An 18,146-nucleotide genomic window follows, 5' to 3' on the forward strand; every position below is an offset into this window, starting at 1 on the left:
ATCTCGAAACAAAAAATATTACAATATTTATCCTATAGGACGAAATATGCTAAATCAGTAAACTTGTAGAACAAAAAATACAACACACCTATCGTGTGGACTAAAAGTGCAATTTTCCTAATAGATTTTGTCACGTATCTTTGCAAATGTATACATAAAATGGTAGATAAAATTAAATACAGACGCACACGATGCCATTTTAGAAATAAAATTATAATATTTTGTCTGGAATTTCATAGAGTCAATTATACCACACGCTTTCCAACCGGTGTATTCCTAAATGAACAACAAAAAAAAAGTTGGTGTAATTAAATACAAATTCACATTTTGCTACACATGATTATAAAGGAGTAACAACTATATGGAGAAGACAGACAAAGCAAAGGGCATTTGCCAACAGCAGCAGCACACAACTATCAGAGTGGCAGCCCATCCACAAAAGTAACTTTCAAGCCAAGACACTCGAGACGAAACAACTGCTAACCGCACGAAGCAGCCCATCTACAAATACGAGCACCGTATCTTGTTGAGCTAAACAGATAGGAATGTGACTTCTACAGGCAACCGTCAACAGTCAGACAATACAAAGAAGGCCATACATTCTTACCATCTTTCTGCAAGGTGAGGCCAAGAATTAACCAAGTACCAATGTAAAATACATAGAACCGTAGAAAAGTTACTTCAGTATCAGAGTATGACAACATGTTGAGATCCACAAACACATCCCCAACCATCTTAAGAGGCTCAACCAACAAAATAGAAGTGCATGGGACAGCCACTACAGGTAAAGGAATTTAGAAATACATCAAATAGTTTAGCAATCATGAGAAGCAACAAATAACTTGGGATATCTGTGGAAATACTAGTTTTTGCCATTCTCAGCTGCATGCTCCTCTTTTCCTATTGCTACTACCACCTTCTTCAAGATGAATTCTGTTGGCTGGTGCGAATTCTCGACAGCTTTGGATATGGCTTGCCACTTCTCGCCGTGCTTTGGCTCTGCTGCGACACATCTGTTCAATACATCCTTCTGGGTCTCCTCAGTGCCGTGTTGGAGTTCAAATTTATAGTACAATGCCCAGAAATCCCCAATATCCGGAGCAAGAGTGACGGCCCTGTTGAACCAGGACCTAGCTTTATCAACCTTCCTGTCATGCCAAAATATCTTCCCGACAGCGGCAAGGACTTGAGGGTCATCCCCACATCTTTTGTACGCATCCCTACTTTTGGTTTTTTGCTGAGGCCGTGGAACCATCTTTTGCCATCAATATGTCGGCTTCTTTCTTATAACCATGTCGCGACTCAGCTCGCACTGCAGCAAGCCAGAGTTCAGGATTCTGAGGATTTTTCTTTCTAGCCATGGTCAGAACTGCGCGAGCTTTACTTAGGCCACTTACTTTTTCCTCCAGTTGAGCAAGCGAAAGCCATAAAGGAATACAATTGGGGCAGTGCTTCAAGCCCGACTCATATGCTTCTTTGGCTTGTTCCAAGTTACCAAGACGTTCCTCCAACTGCCCAAGCATCAGCCAAAGTTTGAAAAATGAAGGGAAGAGCTTCAGCCCTTCATCCAACAACCTCCTCTCCTCTGCAGTGTTTCCCAGTTCTCTCTCAACAATTGCAGATTTCATCCAAACTCTCTCTGTTCCTCCCCTTTCTCGTGCCTTTGCAAGAAGCATTCTAGCTCTTTCAGGTTCATGGTTCTCAAACTCAAGCTTGAATGCAGCAAGCCAAATCTCCTCAGAATTAGGGATTGCAGCATATGCTTCTTGAAGAATTGCCCTAGCAGCAGGCACATCACCAGCAAGCCACTTTTCTTTGGCACCCATTAGCCACAAAACTTCAGCATGCGGTATGTAAGTAACTGCCTTACGCAGCAAAGCATCCAGAGATTCCCTGGTGCCATGGCTCTTTTCAAGCTGAGCTGCTTTTAGCCATATGCTCTTCTTTGTTAAGAACACAGTAAGGGCATGAGCATAGATGGCCCTTGCTGTCTCAATGGAACCTCTCTTCTTACACTCCTCAGCATCAGCAACCCATGTCCTCTTCCTATCTTCTTCCTCCACCCCAACCTCAATAGTGTTATGAATTATAGCCTGACAAGTTGCAACGGACCCAGCTCTTTCAGCTGCCTCAGCTTCTTTCATCCACATTTCCCTGTCAATTTCTACACCTTCCCTCTGTAAAGCTCGAATACCCCTTTCAATAATCTTCCCAACCATGGCCGTATTCCCATTAGCTTCTTCCAACTTGGCAGCAGTGATCCATATAGCTGGCTCCTTAGGAAGCTTTTCCCTAGCTTTATTTAACACCTTCTTCGCATTCTCATAAGTTTCCAACCTAGCGAGAGCCAACCACAGTTCCACATGCAATGGGCAGCATTCAACAGCTCTCTGCAGCAAAAGTCTTGCATCTTCCTCATTGGCAAGCTCGACAACTGCCTTCCAAAGCCTGACTGAGTCTGGAATATGCTCAAGCCCTTTCCTTAACACCCTACTCTTATTCACATCATCCTGCTCAAGCTTCGCCGCTTGCATCCACAACTTCACTGAATTCGGAATTGCCTTAACACCCCTTGCAATCACAGCCTTAGCATCAACATGAGATGCCAGACGGCATGCCTCCAACCAGACATCCTCACTTTTCGGACATTCCTCACATCCTTTCTTGATCAACTGCTGGGCAACCTGAGGCTTCCCTGCCACCTCCTCCAACCTAGCGGCTGCTATCCAACCATGAGGATGCTTTGGATTCGTCTGTGTGACTGATTTCAGCAACAGCCTGGCCTTATTGATATCAGATACCTCTGCATCACTAGTAATCTTCATACTCTTCAAATCTGTCAAGTAACCCTTAGGATCCACCACTGTCAACCCAGAAACAGAATCAGATAATCTGTCTAACTTCAGTGACAAAACAGTTCCTCTGCCTTCTCCTACGGCAGTCAAATCCGTAACCGGCGTCTGCGCCCACGGAGTTTCAGTCCCACCAGCTGCCCTGGTCTTCGGATCCAAGGCACTGACATGCTCTTTTTCCTGCCTAGCTTTTTCCAAAAGCGTATCTGGAACAGGTACAAAACTCTCAAACCTCTTTTTCTTATTCCTCAAAGAGTAATCACCTATCTCCGGTATACTATCCCACTCTTCAGTTGACAATGTGTACAATTTCCTCTTTAAGTCGGCAAACTGTTCCGTAATTTTTGGATTTGAGGCACGATACTTCTCAATTTCCTCCTTAAGCCTCGCCTCCCTCCTATCTTTCCTACGCGAATCCATCCTCTTATCGATTGCCTCCCACACCGCATCAGCCTCCTTATCCTCATCGTCATACTCCGCAGAAGCAAACAACCCCGCATCATTCCCTTCAAACTCATCAAACTTCTGATTCTCATCGTATCCCTTCTCCTCATTCTCCTCCTCCTCATCCTCCTCCCCAGGGCCCTTCCCACGGCCACGACCAACCCCAGCGGCTCCACCAGCGCCAACTGCCGCCGCTGATCTATCCGGTAAGTCAGGCGCGGCACGCGCCGGACCAATATCCGAACGGGTGGTGAAGCCCGTAGCACCACGGCCGAGCCCGGCGACATAATTCGGTGGCGGTTTTGTATTTAGAAAATCCAACCTACTCTTTGGAGGGACAGGAGCTTGCATACCGCCGAGGAATGGTACGTGTAATGTCAGGGTGGAATTTGGGGAAACTCCGAGGTGAGAAAGCAAGATGCCTTCGTTCTCCGGGCTGGAGAGGAGGCGGGCGGAGAAGTAGAGGCGCTGTTGCGAAATGGGTATGAGGTAATTTCGCTGGATATGGAGACTAAGCCACCTTAGAGTGGTTATGGAAGGATTAAGATTCAAGATTAGGGTTTTGTTCTCAGGGGATTTCACAAACACCATCCTACTTCGTTTGTGGTGGGAATTCGTATGTATATACGTATCTATAGAACTCAGAGTATGTGTGTGAGTGTGTTAAAATCGGGAAAGAAGGTCTCACCTGTGACGCCGATGAGTCGGGGACGGCGGAAATTAGTGAGTTTATAGTGGAAGGAAGGTCGCCGACTTACTACATGCGAGTCGCCAAGTCGGTTTGATATAGGGAAAAAATATTAAAACGAGTGAAAAAAGAATAATTTTTTTTATTAGGGAACCACGGAAAAGAACTTGTTATTCCGTTTCACTTGAAATTCGAAATGTTTTTTTTGGTAAATGTAATTTTTATTAAATAAATAATACAATCGTACGGTACAATAGTGCTCAATGAGTGGCGTCTTCCTAAATAGGCTAAGAGATATGTCAAAGTCTATATAACGCACAAGAACTAACAGAGTGAGCTAAAAAAGTACTAAGAATCATCTTTCTAACCTCTTCATTGTTCGAGTGAAAAAAGAATAATTTTTTTTATTAGGGAACCACGGAAAAGAACTTGTTATTCCGTTTCACTTGAAATTCGAAATGTTTTTTTTGGTAAATGTAATTTTTATTAAATAAATAATACAATCGTACGGTACAATAGTACTCAATGAGTGGCGTCTTCCTAAATAGGCTAAGAGATATGTCAAAGTCTATATAACGTACAAGAACTAACAGAGTGAGCTAAAAAAGTACTAAGAATCATCTGTCTAACCTCTTCCACAATGAGTCCAGCAAGTGTGGTCGGTTCTTTCTCAAACTACTCAAAACGTTTCAAGTTTCGTTCCTTCCGAATATGATACACACATGAAGCCAATAGTGCACGATAAACCAGATTAATAATATGTTGCCCTCACCATTTTCTTGTAGCCCAATCTATATCCATTGGCCAGTCTCAGTTCGGTCAATTGTAGCGAACAGATCGTCGAATAGCTATAAGGCACCGTTAGGCGTAACAGCATCGGAAGAATAAGTGCGCGTCTCATTCGCGTCATCATCACATAGAATACAGGTGCCTAAGTAAAATAACCATGGTTTATCAATTATCGAAAGCTTTCCCAATATAGCAAGCCATAGAATAAAATTATGCATGGGGATCTTGAGGAAACCCAAGAGTAATGAAGACCAACTTACCTTGGGTCTTGGAGGGTCGAGTGATCGGTATAGAGATGTGAATGTAGGACTAACATTTCCATACCGCCAAATGATACGATCAACACCGCCATGAATCCGTAGTAGTGATTGTAAAACCTCCGAACACTCAATGTCTATAATGAGGGGCAATGCCATAATAAGCTGCTGAGCTTGGTAGAAATCGCAAGCTCAGGGAGTGGTGATCCATGGGAAAATCTGGCTATGAGGGGTCAAGATGGTGCCAAGGATCTTGCTAAAGATAGAACGTAGCCTCATCACCAACCCGAAAGTCCACCATTGGCCGAATAAGGGATCGTAAATGAAGTAGTTTCCGCCAACTCCACGAACCCCCTCGGTCTGGAATCGCTATTTGTATTTCGCAACCGCCCATGACAGAGCCACTCCACCCAAATAGACGTCTTATTACACCTTATAACGTCACAGAGCTTCTTACACATTAAAACCCGATTTAAGGTAGCAATGTCTCGTAAGTCCTGCCCACCTTTCGATAACGGCTTACATACTTCTTGCCATGCTACCTTGGCATAGCCCCTAGTCGTCCCCCCTTTCCATAAGAACGCTCGAAGTCGCTTCTCAATCTCCCTTATAACACCTTTAGGCAATAGGTTCGTTGAGGACCAGTAAATGTTCAACGCTATAAGGACAGATTTGATGATCTGAATCCTTCCAGCATAGGACAAAACGCCAGATCTTCCTATCCTTTAATGCGTTGGTCAATTTTCAATAACAATGGCTGACAATCTATTATCAATAATCGAGAGAGAGAGGAGCGAAAGTCCCAAGTATCTCATCGGTAATTGTCCTTCCTAGAATCGCAGCATTGCCAACAACTCTTCTCAAATCCCTTGTGCCGAGCGAGAGATAATAAGGTTGCTCTTATGTGCATTAAGCCGTAGACTCGACCAAGATGCGAACATCTCTAGGCCCTGCTTGAAGACCCATATAGAATCCATATCAGCTTTACAAAATAGCAGCAGATCATCTGCAAAACCAAGCTGAAAAAGTCGAGCAAGAGCACATTTCAAATGAAATGAAAAACACCCATCCTGTTCAATCAACTGTAGGAATAAAAGATGTAACGCCTCAATCACAAGAACAAATAGGTAAGGCGACACGGGATCACCTTGCCTCAACCCTCGTGAGCCCGCAAAAAATCTATGGGATTTCCCATTCAACTCAATGGAGCACCTAATTATTCACTTGCCATATGAGACACACGTGGGAAGACCCGTGCAATACAAGTGGATGTACCAAATCCACCAATTTGAGAGGTAACTACTGTCAAGAAGATAAAGCAAGAATGAAGAGTGGAAGTTTCATTTCAATAAGGAATTTCAAGTTACAGTCTAATACGTACAGCTGCTCTGTGTTAATATATACTATGAACATGGCATTTAATGAACTGTCTTCCTAACGGCTAAGATGAGAAATAACCAAAGGCGTCATTTCACTAATAAAGTCGCATTAATAGAGGGTCCTATAAAAGACACGACTTCAATTAAAAGAAAACGTTAAATTGAAACAACAACTTTAAAGTCTGAAATTCCACTGTTGATTGTCTTCTCCAAAAGGCTCCATCTCTTCCTTCTGCAACTTTGTTCCAATTTGAACATGAGAATTCTGAACACCAACAGCTCTATCTTCTTCATCCCCCTTAAGATGGACTTACGAGAAAATCAAGAAGTCCAAGCTTGCTAAAAAAGGAATGAAAAATGGGCCAGTAAGTGGTTTGGTGAAACTATCAGCAAGTTGATCTTTGGAGCGAACATAAGTAGGTGCTAGAAAACCTGATTTGTAGTCATCATGAATGAGGTGACAGTCAAATTTCAAGTGCTTCGTTCGTTCATGAAATACTGGGTTGCTTATTGTGTGTAAAGCAGCCCTGTTGTCACAAAAAATGGAATGGGACGAGGAACTGAAATTCCAAGGTCTTGTAGAAGTGAAGTAATCCAAACCAGTTCGCACACAGTGGATCCCATGGCTCTATACTCTGTTTCTTCTGTGGAGCGAGAAACGGTAGTTTGTTTCTTTCTTTTCCATGAAATCAATGCTTTTCCTAGGAAGACACAATAACCGGTTAGAGACCTCTACTATCTGGACAGAAAGCCCAGTCAGCATCACAGTATGCCCTGAGCCTCAATTCTGTATCTGTAGGAAAGAACAAGCCTTTATGTGCAGTCCCTTTAAGGTATTTCACTACATGAACTGTAACATCCAAATATTCATTGCAAGGCCTTTGAATAAACTGGCTCAGTTGCTGCACAGCATGAGATATATCAGGCCTAGTGAAATTTAAGTAGAGAAGCCTCCTACCAATCTTCTGTAGGTAGCTGGTTGTGGAAGAATGTGATCTAAACATCAAATTAGTTTAATTCTAGCATGTAATGGTGTGTTAGTTGTCCGAGCTTCAGTGAGCTTCATGTCTGATATGATATCTTGGAAATATTTACTGTGTGAGAATCACTCGATCTGCAACTCTAGCAATCTCCAATCAAAGAAAATATCTTGCTAGACCTAGGTCTTTAATTGTAAATAGGCTGTCAAGATAGTGCTTAACTTCTGTAATTTGGAAAGTAGATGTACCTGCAAGGAGAATATCATCAACATACACCAATAAAGCAAGAAATCCAGTTGGGGAAGTTTTGGTGAACAAGCAGTAATCACTTTTTGATTGCTAAACTTTTCCAGCTTGGAAGTAATCTCACAATTTCATTGCCTAGAAGCTTGTTTAAGTCCATATAGGGACTTTTTCAGCTTACACACATGTCCTGAAGGAACATTATAGCCTTCTGGAGGTGTCATGTAGATTTCTTCATCCAAGAAATCATGAAGAAATGCATTATTTATATATAATTGCTGTAATTCCCATCTACCTGCAACAGCTGCAGCTATGAGAGTTCTTACTGTGACTACTTCAGCCACGGGTGAAAAACGCTCAAAGTAATCAATGCCTTCAATTTTGTTGTAGCCTTTGGCTACTAATCTTGCTTTATGTCTATCTAATGATCCATCTGAATTGAATTTAAGTTTAAAAATTCACCTGCATCGAATTGCTTGTTTGTTGGGGGGTAAAGGAGTTGCTTCCCAACTTTGGTTGATTCCCAATGCTTTGATTTCATGTTTCATAGCTTCAACCCATTTTTTTTTTTTTTTGTGGCTGCTTGCAAATAAGTTTGAGATTCCTGCAAATTTGATATAGAGGCAGCAAAACCAGTATATACAGAGGATATAGCAGTAACAGTAGGTGAGTTGTGATCATTAGAATAATTACAGACAAAGTCTGTCATCCAAGTAGTTTGGAAGTCCTTCTAGTGGACCTCCTAAGAATTGGTTCTGTAGTAACAGTTTCTTCTTCTTGATTTGAATCATTAGTGCCTTTAAAGGTTTCTGTGTTTGGGATATCCAAAGGTAATGGTATTGGACAAGTGAGGATCCATAACTTCACCTTTGTACGGAAAAACATCTTCATGAAAAATGAAATCCCTACTTATGAGTGTTGTCTTCTTTTCAATATCAAACAATTTATAACCTTTATGTCCATAAGCATAGCCAATGAAGATACATTTAGATTCTTTAGGGTCAAATTTTTCCTTGAAAGGATGTGTGCTTGTTGCAAAACATAAACACCCAAATGTGCAAATAATTATCAGGTTTTTTTATGAAGTCTTTCATAGGGGGTTTCCCATTTTAAAAGTGCAGATAGAAGCCTATTAACTATATATGTGGCTGTAAGGATAGCCTCTGTCCAAAATATTTGAGGAAGTGAGGATTGAAACATAAGTGGCCCTGCTATTTGCAAGAGGTGTTTGTGCTTTCTTTCTACTACTCCATTTTGTTGGGGTGTGTAAGCACATGTCTTGTGATGGATAATGCCTTCATTCTTAATGAATTCTTGACATTCTTTACTTAAAAATTCACCTCCATTGTCAGTCCTAATGGTTTTAATTTTCTTATTAAACTGAGTGAAGATCATTTTTTGAAATGACATTAGTAATGAGGTTGTATCAGATTTGTGTCTCATTAGAAATGTCCAAGTACATCTACGGTAATCATCCACCAAAGTCATCATATAGGTGCAATTAGATAATGTATCATGATTATAAGGCCCCCATAAATCTATATGAACAAGGTCAAACATAGTGTCAGATTTTGATTCACTATCAAAAAAGGGTAACCTCTACTGTTTTGCTAATGGACAGATCTCACAATTATGCGTTTTACCCTATCTATCATGCAAAAAATGAACCTGCTTGAGTACATTTTCATATACATGCCCCAGCCTTTTGTGCCATACATTGAAATTAGAGGTAATGGAATAGCATGTATGATGATCTAATTTGTGATCCAACATGTTAATAGTTTCTGTTTGAAATGATGATCTGTCAAAGACATATAGTTTTCCTATAATTCTGCCTACTGCAATAGTCTCTTTAAACATGTGATCCTGCATGACACAACAAGTGTTAGAAAATGTAAGAGAATTGAATTGGAATCACAAACTTTGTTGACAGATAATAGGTTACATCTAAGGCTAGGCACAAAAAGAATAGATGAAAGTTTAAGTCTGTTATTTAGAATTATGTCTCCTATTCCCTTAATTTGTTGTATAGATCCATTTGCCAAGTGAATGAAGGACTGAGTCATAACTCTAGAAAAGGAATCAAACAGTTTTATGTTTCGACATGTGAATGGATGCACCACTGTCCACTACCCAACTATCAATACTCAGATCATTCCTTGAAGTATTAGGCAGAGGTTACCTGAAAATTGATCAAGAATTGTCTGTGCATGGCTGTTCTCTGTTATCATCCTCTGCAGTTCAGTTCTAATGATCTCTATATCATCTTCTTGTCCATTGAGTCTTTAGTTGCTGCAGCTTGATGCCTGTCATTTCCACCAATACTGAGTGCTTGTCTATCACTCAAATTAGTGTTTTAAGCTTGACCATTATTTGTTGATCCTTTCTTCTTTTTCATTAAAGCCTTATACCAATCGGGGAAGTCATATATCTCAAAACAGGTATTCTTTAAATGGCCTGTTTTGCCACATTCTTGACAAATTATTTTCTATTTTTTCATCTGTGTTTTTCTTTTCTGTGCAAGATTGGGTACAAAGGGTGGGTTCCTTCGTCCTTCTCTAACTTGCATAGCCATGCTTTGGGTTATACTAGTGTTTTCAGAATTTATTTCCCTTTGTTTTTCTACCCTTAAAACCATAGAATGAGCTTTATTAACACTAGGTAATGGCTCCATAAAAAGGATTTGATTCCTAACATGATCAAAGCTACCATGCAATCCCATCAAGAATTGCATGAGCTGATTTGAAAAATTGATTTCTGCAAGGTTCATGGAAGCTTTACATTCACATTGTGGTATAGGCATTAAACAGGTAAGTTCATCCCACAATTTCTTCAATCTTGTGTAATACGCAGAAACTGATGAATTCCCTTGTGATATAGAAGCTATTTCTTTTTGTATTTGATAAATCATTGGCCCGTTACTTTTCCCAAAATGTGTCTCAAGTTCTACCGACAACTCTCTCGCAGAATTAGTATATAAAAAACTCTCAACAATGTCTTCGAATATGGAATTTAAAATCCAAGATGTAACTAGACAATCATTTCTTATCCATTGTTCATATTCCTCAGATTGTTCATCTGGTTTTGAGGCCTTTCCATTGATGAAATCAAGCTTTGTTTTTGCCCCCAATGCTATCCGTATGGACCTGCTCTAGGATAGATAATTCTTTCCATTTAACAATGATGAAACTAGGCTTATTCCTGGATTCTGCGTTATCTGCATTCTGGCTATATTTGTGTCATCAGTCAGTCTCCTTTGCTTGGCAATTTTGTTTTCTGTTTCAGGCATGAGTTAATTCTTTATTTCTGAAGCTAAGATTCTTCAAGTGTGAACAAGAAAATTGCAGAACCACTAATCAATGGCTCTGGTACCATGTCAAGAAGATAAAACAAGAATCAAGAGTGGGAGTTTCATTTCAATAAGGAATTTCAAGTTACAGTCCAATACATACAGCTGCTCTGTGTTAATATACACAGTGAACATGGCAATTAATTAACGGCTAGTATGAGAAATAACCAAAGGCGTCATTTCACTAATAAAGTCGCGTTAATACAGGGTGCTATAAAAGACACGACTTCGAATAAAAGAAAACGTAAAATTGAAACAGCAACTTTAAAATCTGAAATTCCACTGTTGATCGTCTTCTCCAAAAGGCTCCATCTCTTCCTTCTGCAACTCTGTTCCAATTTGAACATGAGAATTCTGAACACCAACAGCTCTATCTTCTTCAACTACACGAGAAAATATAGTTTTATTAAATAGTTCCAATGTCATCTGTTTTCTAATAAATATTCATACGAATATATTTCTCCTCGACTTGAAGAAGAAGGTGAAAAACAAAACACGCATTGAGGCGTCAATTATAGAGGCATACCTTGTAGAAGAAAGTGGGCTATTCACTTCTCACTTTTTCAAGCTACAAATTCTTTGCAAGAGAAGTAGACCTCGTAGAAACGAAGACCTCACAATTAATGACAGTCGTAACCAACAGTCTATTTTCAGCCATCATGGCCTAGCAAGTGGTGCCTCAAAGAAGAGGTGACTCAGCAGTTCAGAATGTCACATAATCAATACGTACATCTTGTGCAACTATGAAGTAGTCACGCCATACTATGAGTAATTAAGTGTATAGATGTCAATAGTTTTTTCAATTCTTATTGAGAGTTTTAACGTATATATTTATATGTATTGCATTTTTTTCAAATACAGGTCATTTTTGAATGATCTCTACGAGCAATACCATTTGGAGGAACCCAACATTGATCTATTAGTTGCAACTGAATTCAAGAATTGGTTCAAACGTTGTGTAAGTGTTGAACCTTATCAATTGTGTTATAACTGTGAAATGATGAGTCGTCAATCCTCTCTATCATGTCAATTGCAGGTGAAACCTGAATTAAACTACACAGACAACGAACTATTGATGCTGCATTGTTGGGTTCCTATCACTGAGGTGACAACATTCCCATGTACATCTGCTGCACTGGTAACTGAGGAGGTCGGATAGCCGTCTACCCCCCCATTAGCAGATCCTGCCCGTCTGTGGGTTATTCCACCAGTACCACCAACAGTCTCCCCACTATTAGCGAGCCATTTATCAGTTTTAATGACGCAAGGTAATTTTTTTTAATTTTGTTATTTTTTTGCATTATTTTACTTTGAAAATCACTAATTAACATGTTATTTCAGGTCTGATCGCAAATTTCACGAGTGCATCAATACGGTGGTGCGAGGGCACTATCCCCACCTTGGGGATATTTGTGGCAAGTTCACCTAGAGCAGCAACAGTTTTGGTTTGAGAACTTGAAGGTAATGTTTTTTTTAAAAAAAATTATGTTATCGTATAATTTAAATATTTTCTTATTTTACTAATTCTTTTATGTGATATTGTGTAGATGACCTACTGGTGGGATTGTGATGATGAGTCTGTGTTTTGGTTCTTCCACATGTGGACGGGCAAATTCATACAAAAACGTTTTGTCATCGCCCGCAGTCAGCTGATCAAGCCACTTTGGCTGGCCAACGAGGTCTGGCACGAGCTCCAACTATTCTAGGCCAATGCAGACTTCCAGGATGAGTCTGCCAAGAATAAGGCCAACCGATCGGCTAACCCAGTGGCGTCATCTATTGTGTACCACAGGGGATCTTCCTTTATCGGCATTCACAAGAGAAAACTGGTAAGTAATTTATATATTTTTTTAAAGTTTATCATGATTTTAGAAATATTATGCTAATTGTTCGATTCTTGTTTAGGTGGTAGCACTCAGTCGACCTGTCAAGCAAATGGAATTATTTCTCAGATGCTACAAAAAGAAACCCGACAGAATAGTACTAATTTAATTTTTGGTTAATATAATTTTTGGGTATATTTGTAATATTTTTGTTTGTTTTACAGAAGACGCTCCAGAAGCTAATAGAGGTTCATCAACTCTCAGGCCACGATCGATGACCATGATACTCCGGCCGAATTGGAGGCCTTGGTGGCGATGACCGAGCAGCAATTGTGGCTAACAGTGGTCAGGGGCAAGAACAAAGATTATTCATTAGGTTTTGATTCTGAGGCCAACGTGTCCAACTGGACCTACACGTCACCATTGCCACCGCCACCCCTACCACCACGCTTGGACATAGAGGATCAGATGGTCCGACTGGAGAGGATGATGGTCAACATGATGGGCCATGATGAAGTCCATGCAGGCCAGAGCCTTGACTACCGGACAGTCACAGCTTTCTACCTTGACTAATGCCCTGACACGCCTCCAACAAGATTCCCCTGCCCCTAACAATGACGAAATGGACCTTGGTGGATGACGGGGCTATAGATTAGGTGTTTTTTTTGAAATATTCGTAATCCAATAATTTTTATATTAATATGACATTTCTTCATAATTATTTATGTTTTAATTTTCATTACATTCCATTATTCAATATTTATTTAATTAATTAAATTTTAATACAAATTATTAAATTTAATAATTGATTATAAATATTAAATTATTATTTAATAATAATTCATGTTTAAAAATATTTAATTTTGAAATGGTGTTAGGAACAGTCGATCAACCATTGTTTACACACGTTCACAGCCAAGCATTCCAAATGTAATTACTACAACAGTTCCAAAAATGTATTCCTAATAAAGAACAAATTGTTTCTAAGCATATTCCAAAACAAATGAGTACATATTCATTGTTCCATTCCATACCGTAATCCAACAACAGTTAAAACAATGTATTCAAATAAATTAAAATTGTTTCTAAGAGTATTCCAAAATATGCTTAAACTTTAATTTCAAAGACCGTTTCCAAAAGACATAACCTGCGTACACTACAATCATCCCAATTTTACATTAATAGCATTGCAACAACCATTCCCAAACTTCCAAAAACTTTATGGACAAACCATTTGAAAATGTAAGAAAGTGTTCCAAATAAAGAAATTATATTTTCTTAGGCCCGTCATATGCAATTAGTATCGGTCACTTTACATGTGTATAAATAGTATTACACATTAGTAACGGTCACTGCCAAGCCGTTCTTAATTATCAGGAACAACCGTCTAATAGGACGGAAAGCCTTTCGTTCCTTGAGCGTTTCAAAAATCGATCCGAAGTAATTCTCTTAATAATTTTGCGTTCCAAAAATTAAAAAAATCATTCCTCAATCCGGTGCAAATCTCACACTTTTTATAGTGAAATTTTATGCTATGTGATATCGAAAAAGAGATATATTGATAGGGATCATGGCTATAGGGTATTGAGGTATTTCAGATAGCAGGGAATATCATGTATTGTATATAATACTATATTAATTGAGATGATAATAATTAGAGAAAATCATTGAAAAGATAAGCAAAAACTTCGAATGCACTATACTATGGATTGATGATGATTGTTGATATTGGTTATTTCATGATCCTGTGGCAATTATATGATGAAGAATTCTTAGTTGGTGTCAATTATATGGAATTTCTCCTGGTGCATATACGTATATGTATTTATATATATAAGCTAATTAACTATACTTATTGAGTAAACAACTCATTTTCTATTACATATTCTTAAGAGATTAGTCAACAGTGACTAATCGAATTAGATTATAAGCCGTGTTGTTAATCTTATTGGGTGAGTCAGCAGTGACATTTTAAGTTGAGAATTCTAACTATATGATTATAGGAGATACTTGTCTTTTCCTGATTGTGCATTTCAAATTTTGTAGTAGCTAGAAAACTTCACTTATCTCCTTTTAGTTGTGTCCATGACAGCTTAAGTTGAAATATTAATACAAACATTTTAACGATGACTACCATTACTTGAGGCCGATATATTATAAATGAAAATTCCTTATAAAACGAGTTATAATTATATAAAGTGTATTACAATTAGTTTTATTACAACATAGTGTCGTAGGAGATGATGCATAATATAATATAACATTTATTTTAGTCATAATTGAAAAATCTTGCTATTAGCTTTATACTAATAATTTTCATTTTATCTTTAGATTATTATATAATATAGATAAAAAGAGTTAGACAAACATAAACTCTTCCGACTATCATATGTACTTATGACATGTTCTGAAAAGTTCATATATAAGCATTACAAATTTGTTTGATAATTTCTTTTTAAAAAAAACTTATAAGATCTTGAATAGCACATTTACAATCTTATAAACTTTATACCAAAAAAAAAAAAAAAAAAACTAAGCTCAACTCATTTTGTTATAAAGATTTTTTAAGTTTATTTACATTCAATTGACAAAATAGCTCTCATAATTTTACTTGTATTTCCCTTTTACTTTTCATATAACAGACGTTTTTCCTATCAAAGCAAAAACATATACATATATGATGTAATAATTTGATGGTCTTTTTCAGTTAGACTATAAAGATCTTATTGTACCAGACACTCTAACATTTTATTTATCTAAACATTAAAAGAGTTTATTATAAAATAAAATTCAACATCTTTAAACTTTTAAAATATTTTATAACATGTAAGAATTTATTACATCTTTCAAATAAATTTAATCAAATACCCTCTTATTTCAACCTTGCAAAATAGATACACTATGTTTGTTTTCATTTTCAAGTTATTTTCGAAACAAGTCAACACATACTCAATGTTTGCCATCATTCAAAACATCTTATTTAGGTGTTTTTAACTGTTTTAGCATAAATACATACATATATATACACACATATACATAAATATGTATAAAAAATACATGATTTGACAATCAATAGTAATTTTTGTCTCCCAAAACACAACTAAACATATAATACTTATTTTAGATTATACTATCTCTAACACACACTTATTTATATTTTTTTTCTCTCTCTATCTTCACAAAATACAACAAAACACTTGAAAAATAAATCCAAACATTATGATACTTTTTCTCGCCACCAAATACGTTACTACAATAGTAGTAATAATAATAATTAAAGTTAGATAGGTCTATATATTGCCCCCGTAAAACATAAATAAAGTCTCAACAAACCTCTTATTAAATAATATTTTTTTTATCGTGACTCATTCAAAAATTCGCCAACAATTTAATACAATTCATGGGATGAGATTAAAGAAGAATATAGTCCAACAGCTGTTACTTGGAAAGATCCATCAAACCTTAGACAAGTAAAGGGTCAAGGCCGCGTGATGTATTAGTAAGTTTAAAGAAATGGTGTTTACTAAAAAATGTCCCACTTGCTCACACAAGTCTTCGTTCTCTTCCCTTTCAGATCTAAATCACCGCCAAACCATAAGAACAGAGTTTGCTAGAAATTCCTTCATTTCTTGCTATTTTTTTTTTCCCAGTTAGAACTCGGGGAAGATAGGTGGTTTGATGAGATGGGTGTCCAAGAAAATGGGAATACAGAGATGGGGTTGTCTTTGGGAGCCAAGAACAAGTACAAAAGAATGGATTCTCAGGTGACACCTGATGATGGTTTTGATGATGATTATGATGGTTCACGCCATAGCCATCAGCTGGAGAGGAGGAGGACTACTAGGAGATATGTCTTTGCCTGTTCTGTTTTTGCATCTCTGAACAATGTTCTCCTTGGATATGGTAAAAAGTCTGGTTCTTGGATCCACATTTGGGTTTGTTACGTGCTGTTGTTGTGTTTTTAATCTTTGCCCCTTTCTGTTTTCTGCAAGAATGATCCTGTACTTTTAGCTTCCTTGGGTTAGGACAAAGAAGTAGAAATGGGAATGAAGAAGTCAGAGTTTGATAATTTGAGATAAACTGTGTGGCAGAGCTAGCATGATTCTTGATACGACCTATCCTCATTAGAGATAACTTGCTCAAGTTTTGGAGCCTCGACATTTGATAGGATTTGATGGGGCTGTTTGTGCTTTCATTTCCGAGTGTATACATCGTGGTCATCCGGGGAAACGGTCATGTATGGGAAGAGCGATATAACATTAACGATCATAGATGGGAACTGTTAAAAGACTGCTGTGAGGAAGAAGTCACTTCTAAAATGTGTAAATGGTAATTGCTGATTCTTGTGGTAAAGATGGACCGTGTACCTTGTAAATACAATTTTCTTTCTTGTTACCTGAAGACTGGATTTTTGTTTCATTTTTTCCAATTCATTTCACTAAAAAGTTGAGTTTGGACTAATAGTTTAATGTGGAACTCATCCTTAGAACTGCAGAAATGCATATAAGCTCCTTGGGTTCTCTGATATATTATTTATACATATTCAACCAAAAAGAAAGTTGCAATAGCTAAGGAATGAAAAGATTGCTATCATGCAGTTGACTCATTGTTCATAACTAATAACTGCTCTTTTTTTCCTACTCTATGATTGTTTGCTTGTGCTATGGAATAAGGCCGCTTTTTCAAGTTACAGATGTGGGAGTCATGAGTGGAGCAATCCTATTCATTCAAGAAGATTTGAAGATAACAGAGGTTCAGCAAGAGATTCTTGTCGGCATTTTGAGTGTGATGTCCCTTTTGGGTAGTTTAGGTGGAGGAAGAACATCGGATGCTATTGGTAGAAAATGGACGATGGGCTTGGCTGCCATCGTCTTCCAAGCTGGTGCAGCTGTAATGACCCTGGCCCCATCATTTGAAGTACTAATGATAGGAAGAATCTTGGCCGGTGTCGGAATTGGATTCGGGGTCATGATCGCCCCAGTTTACATTGCCGAGATATCTCCAAGTGTTGCAAGAGGCTCACTTACGTCATTTCCTGAAATCTTCATAAATCTCGGGATACTTCTTGGTTATGTCTCCAACTATGCATTTTCAGGCCTTCCTGCACACACTAACTGGAGAATTATGCTTGCCGTCGGAATTCTACCATCAGTCTTTATTGCATTTGCCTTGTGCATAATTCCTGAGTCACCAAGGTGGTTGGTATTGCAGAAGAGAGTAGAAGAAGCAAGGAATGTGCTTCTGAAGACAAATGAAAATGAAGCAGAGGTGGAGGAGAGACTTGCTGAAATAGAGTTAGCTGCTGGAATAGGTAACAGTGGCAAACTTGAAGAGAAAGCCGT

At 38.2% G+C, this 18,146-nt stretch overlaps 2 protein-coding genes across 2 annotated transcripts in view; one reads left to right on the forward strand and one right to left on the reverse strand.

Moving 5' to 3' along the window:
• LOC105167365 (protein STABILIZED1) lies at nt 282-4,083 on the reverse strand. The gene is given in 2 exon segments (XM_011087051.2): nt 282-1,256; nt 1,258-4,083. Coding segments are annotated over 2 exon segments (3,024 nt in total). The 5' UTR covers nt 3,888-4,083; the 3' UTR covers nt 282-862.
• Nucleotides 16,319-18,146, forward strand: part of LOC105167366 (probable polyol transporter 4) — a 3,047-nt gene continuing 1,219 nt past the window's right edge. Inside the window, 3 exon segments of the mRNA XM_011087052.2 lie at nt 16,319-16,707; nt 17,498-18,106; nt 18,109-18,146. The exon segment at nt 18,109-18,146 is cut by the window's right edge and continues 1,219 nt beyond it. Coding sequence (XP_011085354.2) covers nt 16,488-16,707; nt 17,498-18,106; nt 18,109-18,146 — 867 coding nt within the window. The 5' untranslated portion in view covers nt 16,319-16,487.

This window comes from Sesamum indicum, linkage group LG8 (assembly GCF_000512975.1).
Source record: "Sesamum indicum cultivar Zhongzhi No. 13 linkage group LG8, S_indicum_v1.0, whole genome shotgun sequence".
Classification (NCBI taxonomy): Eukaryota; Viridiplantae; Streptophyta; class Magnoliopsida; order Lamiales; family Pedaliaceae; genus Sesamum; species Sesamum indicum.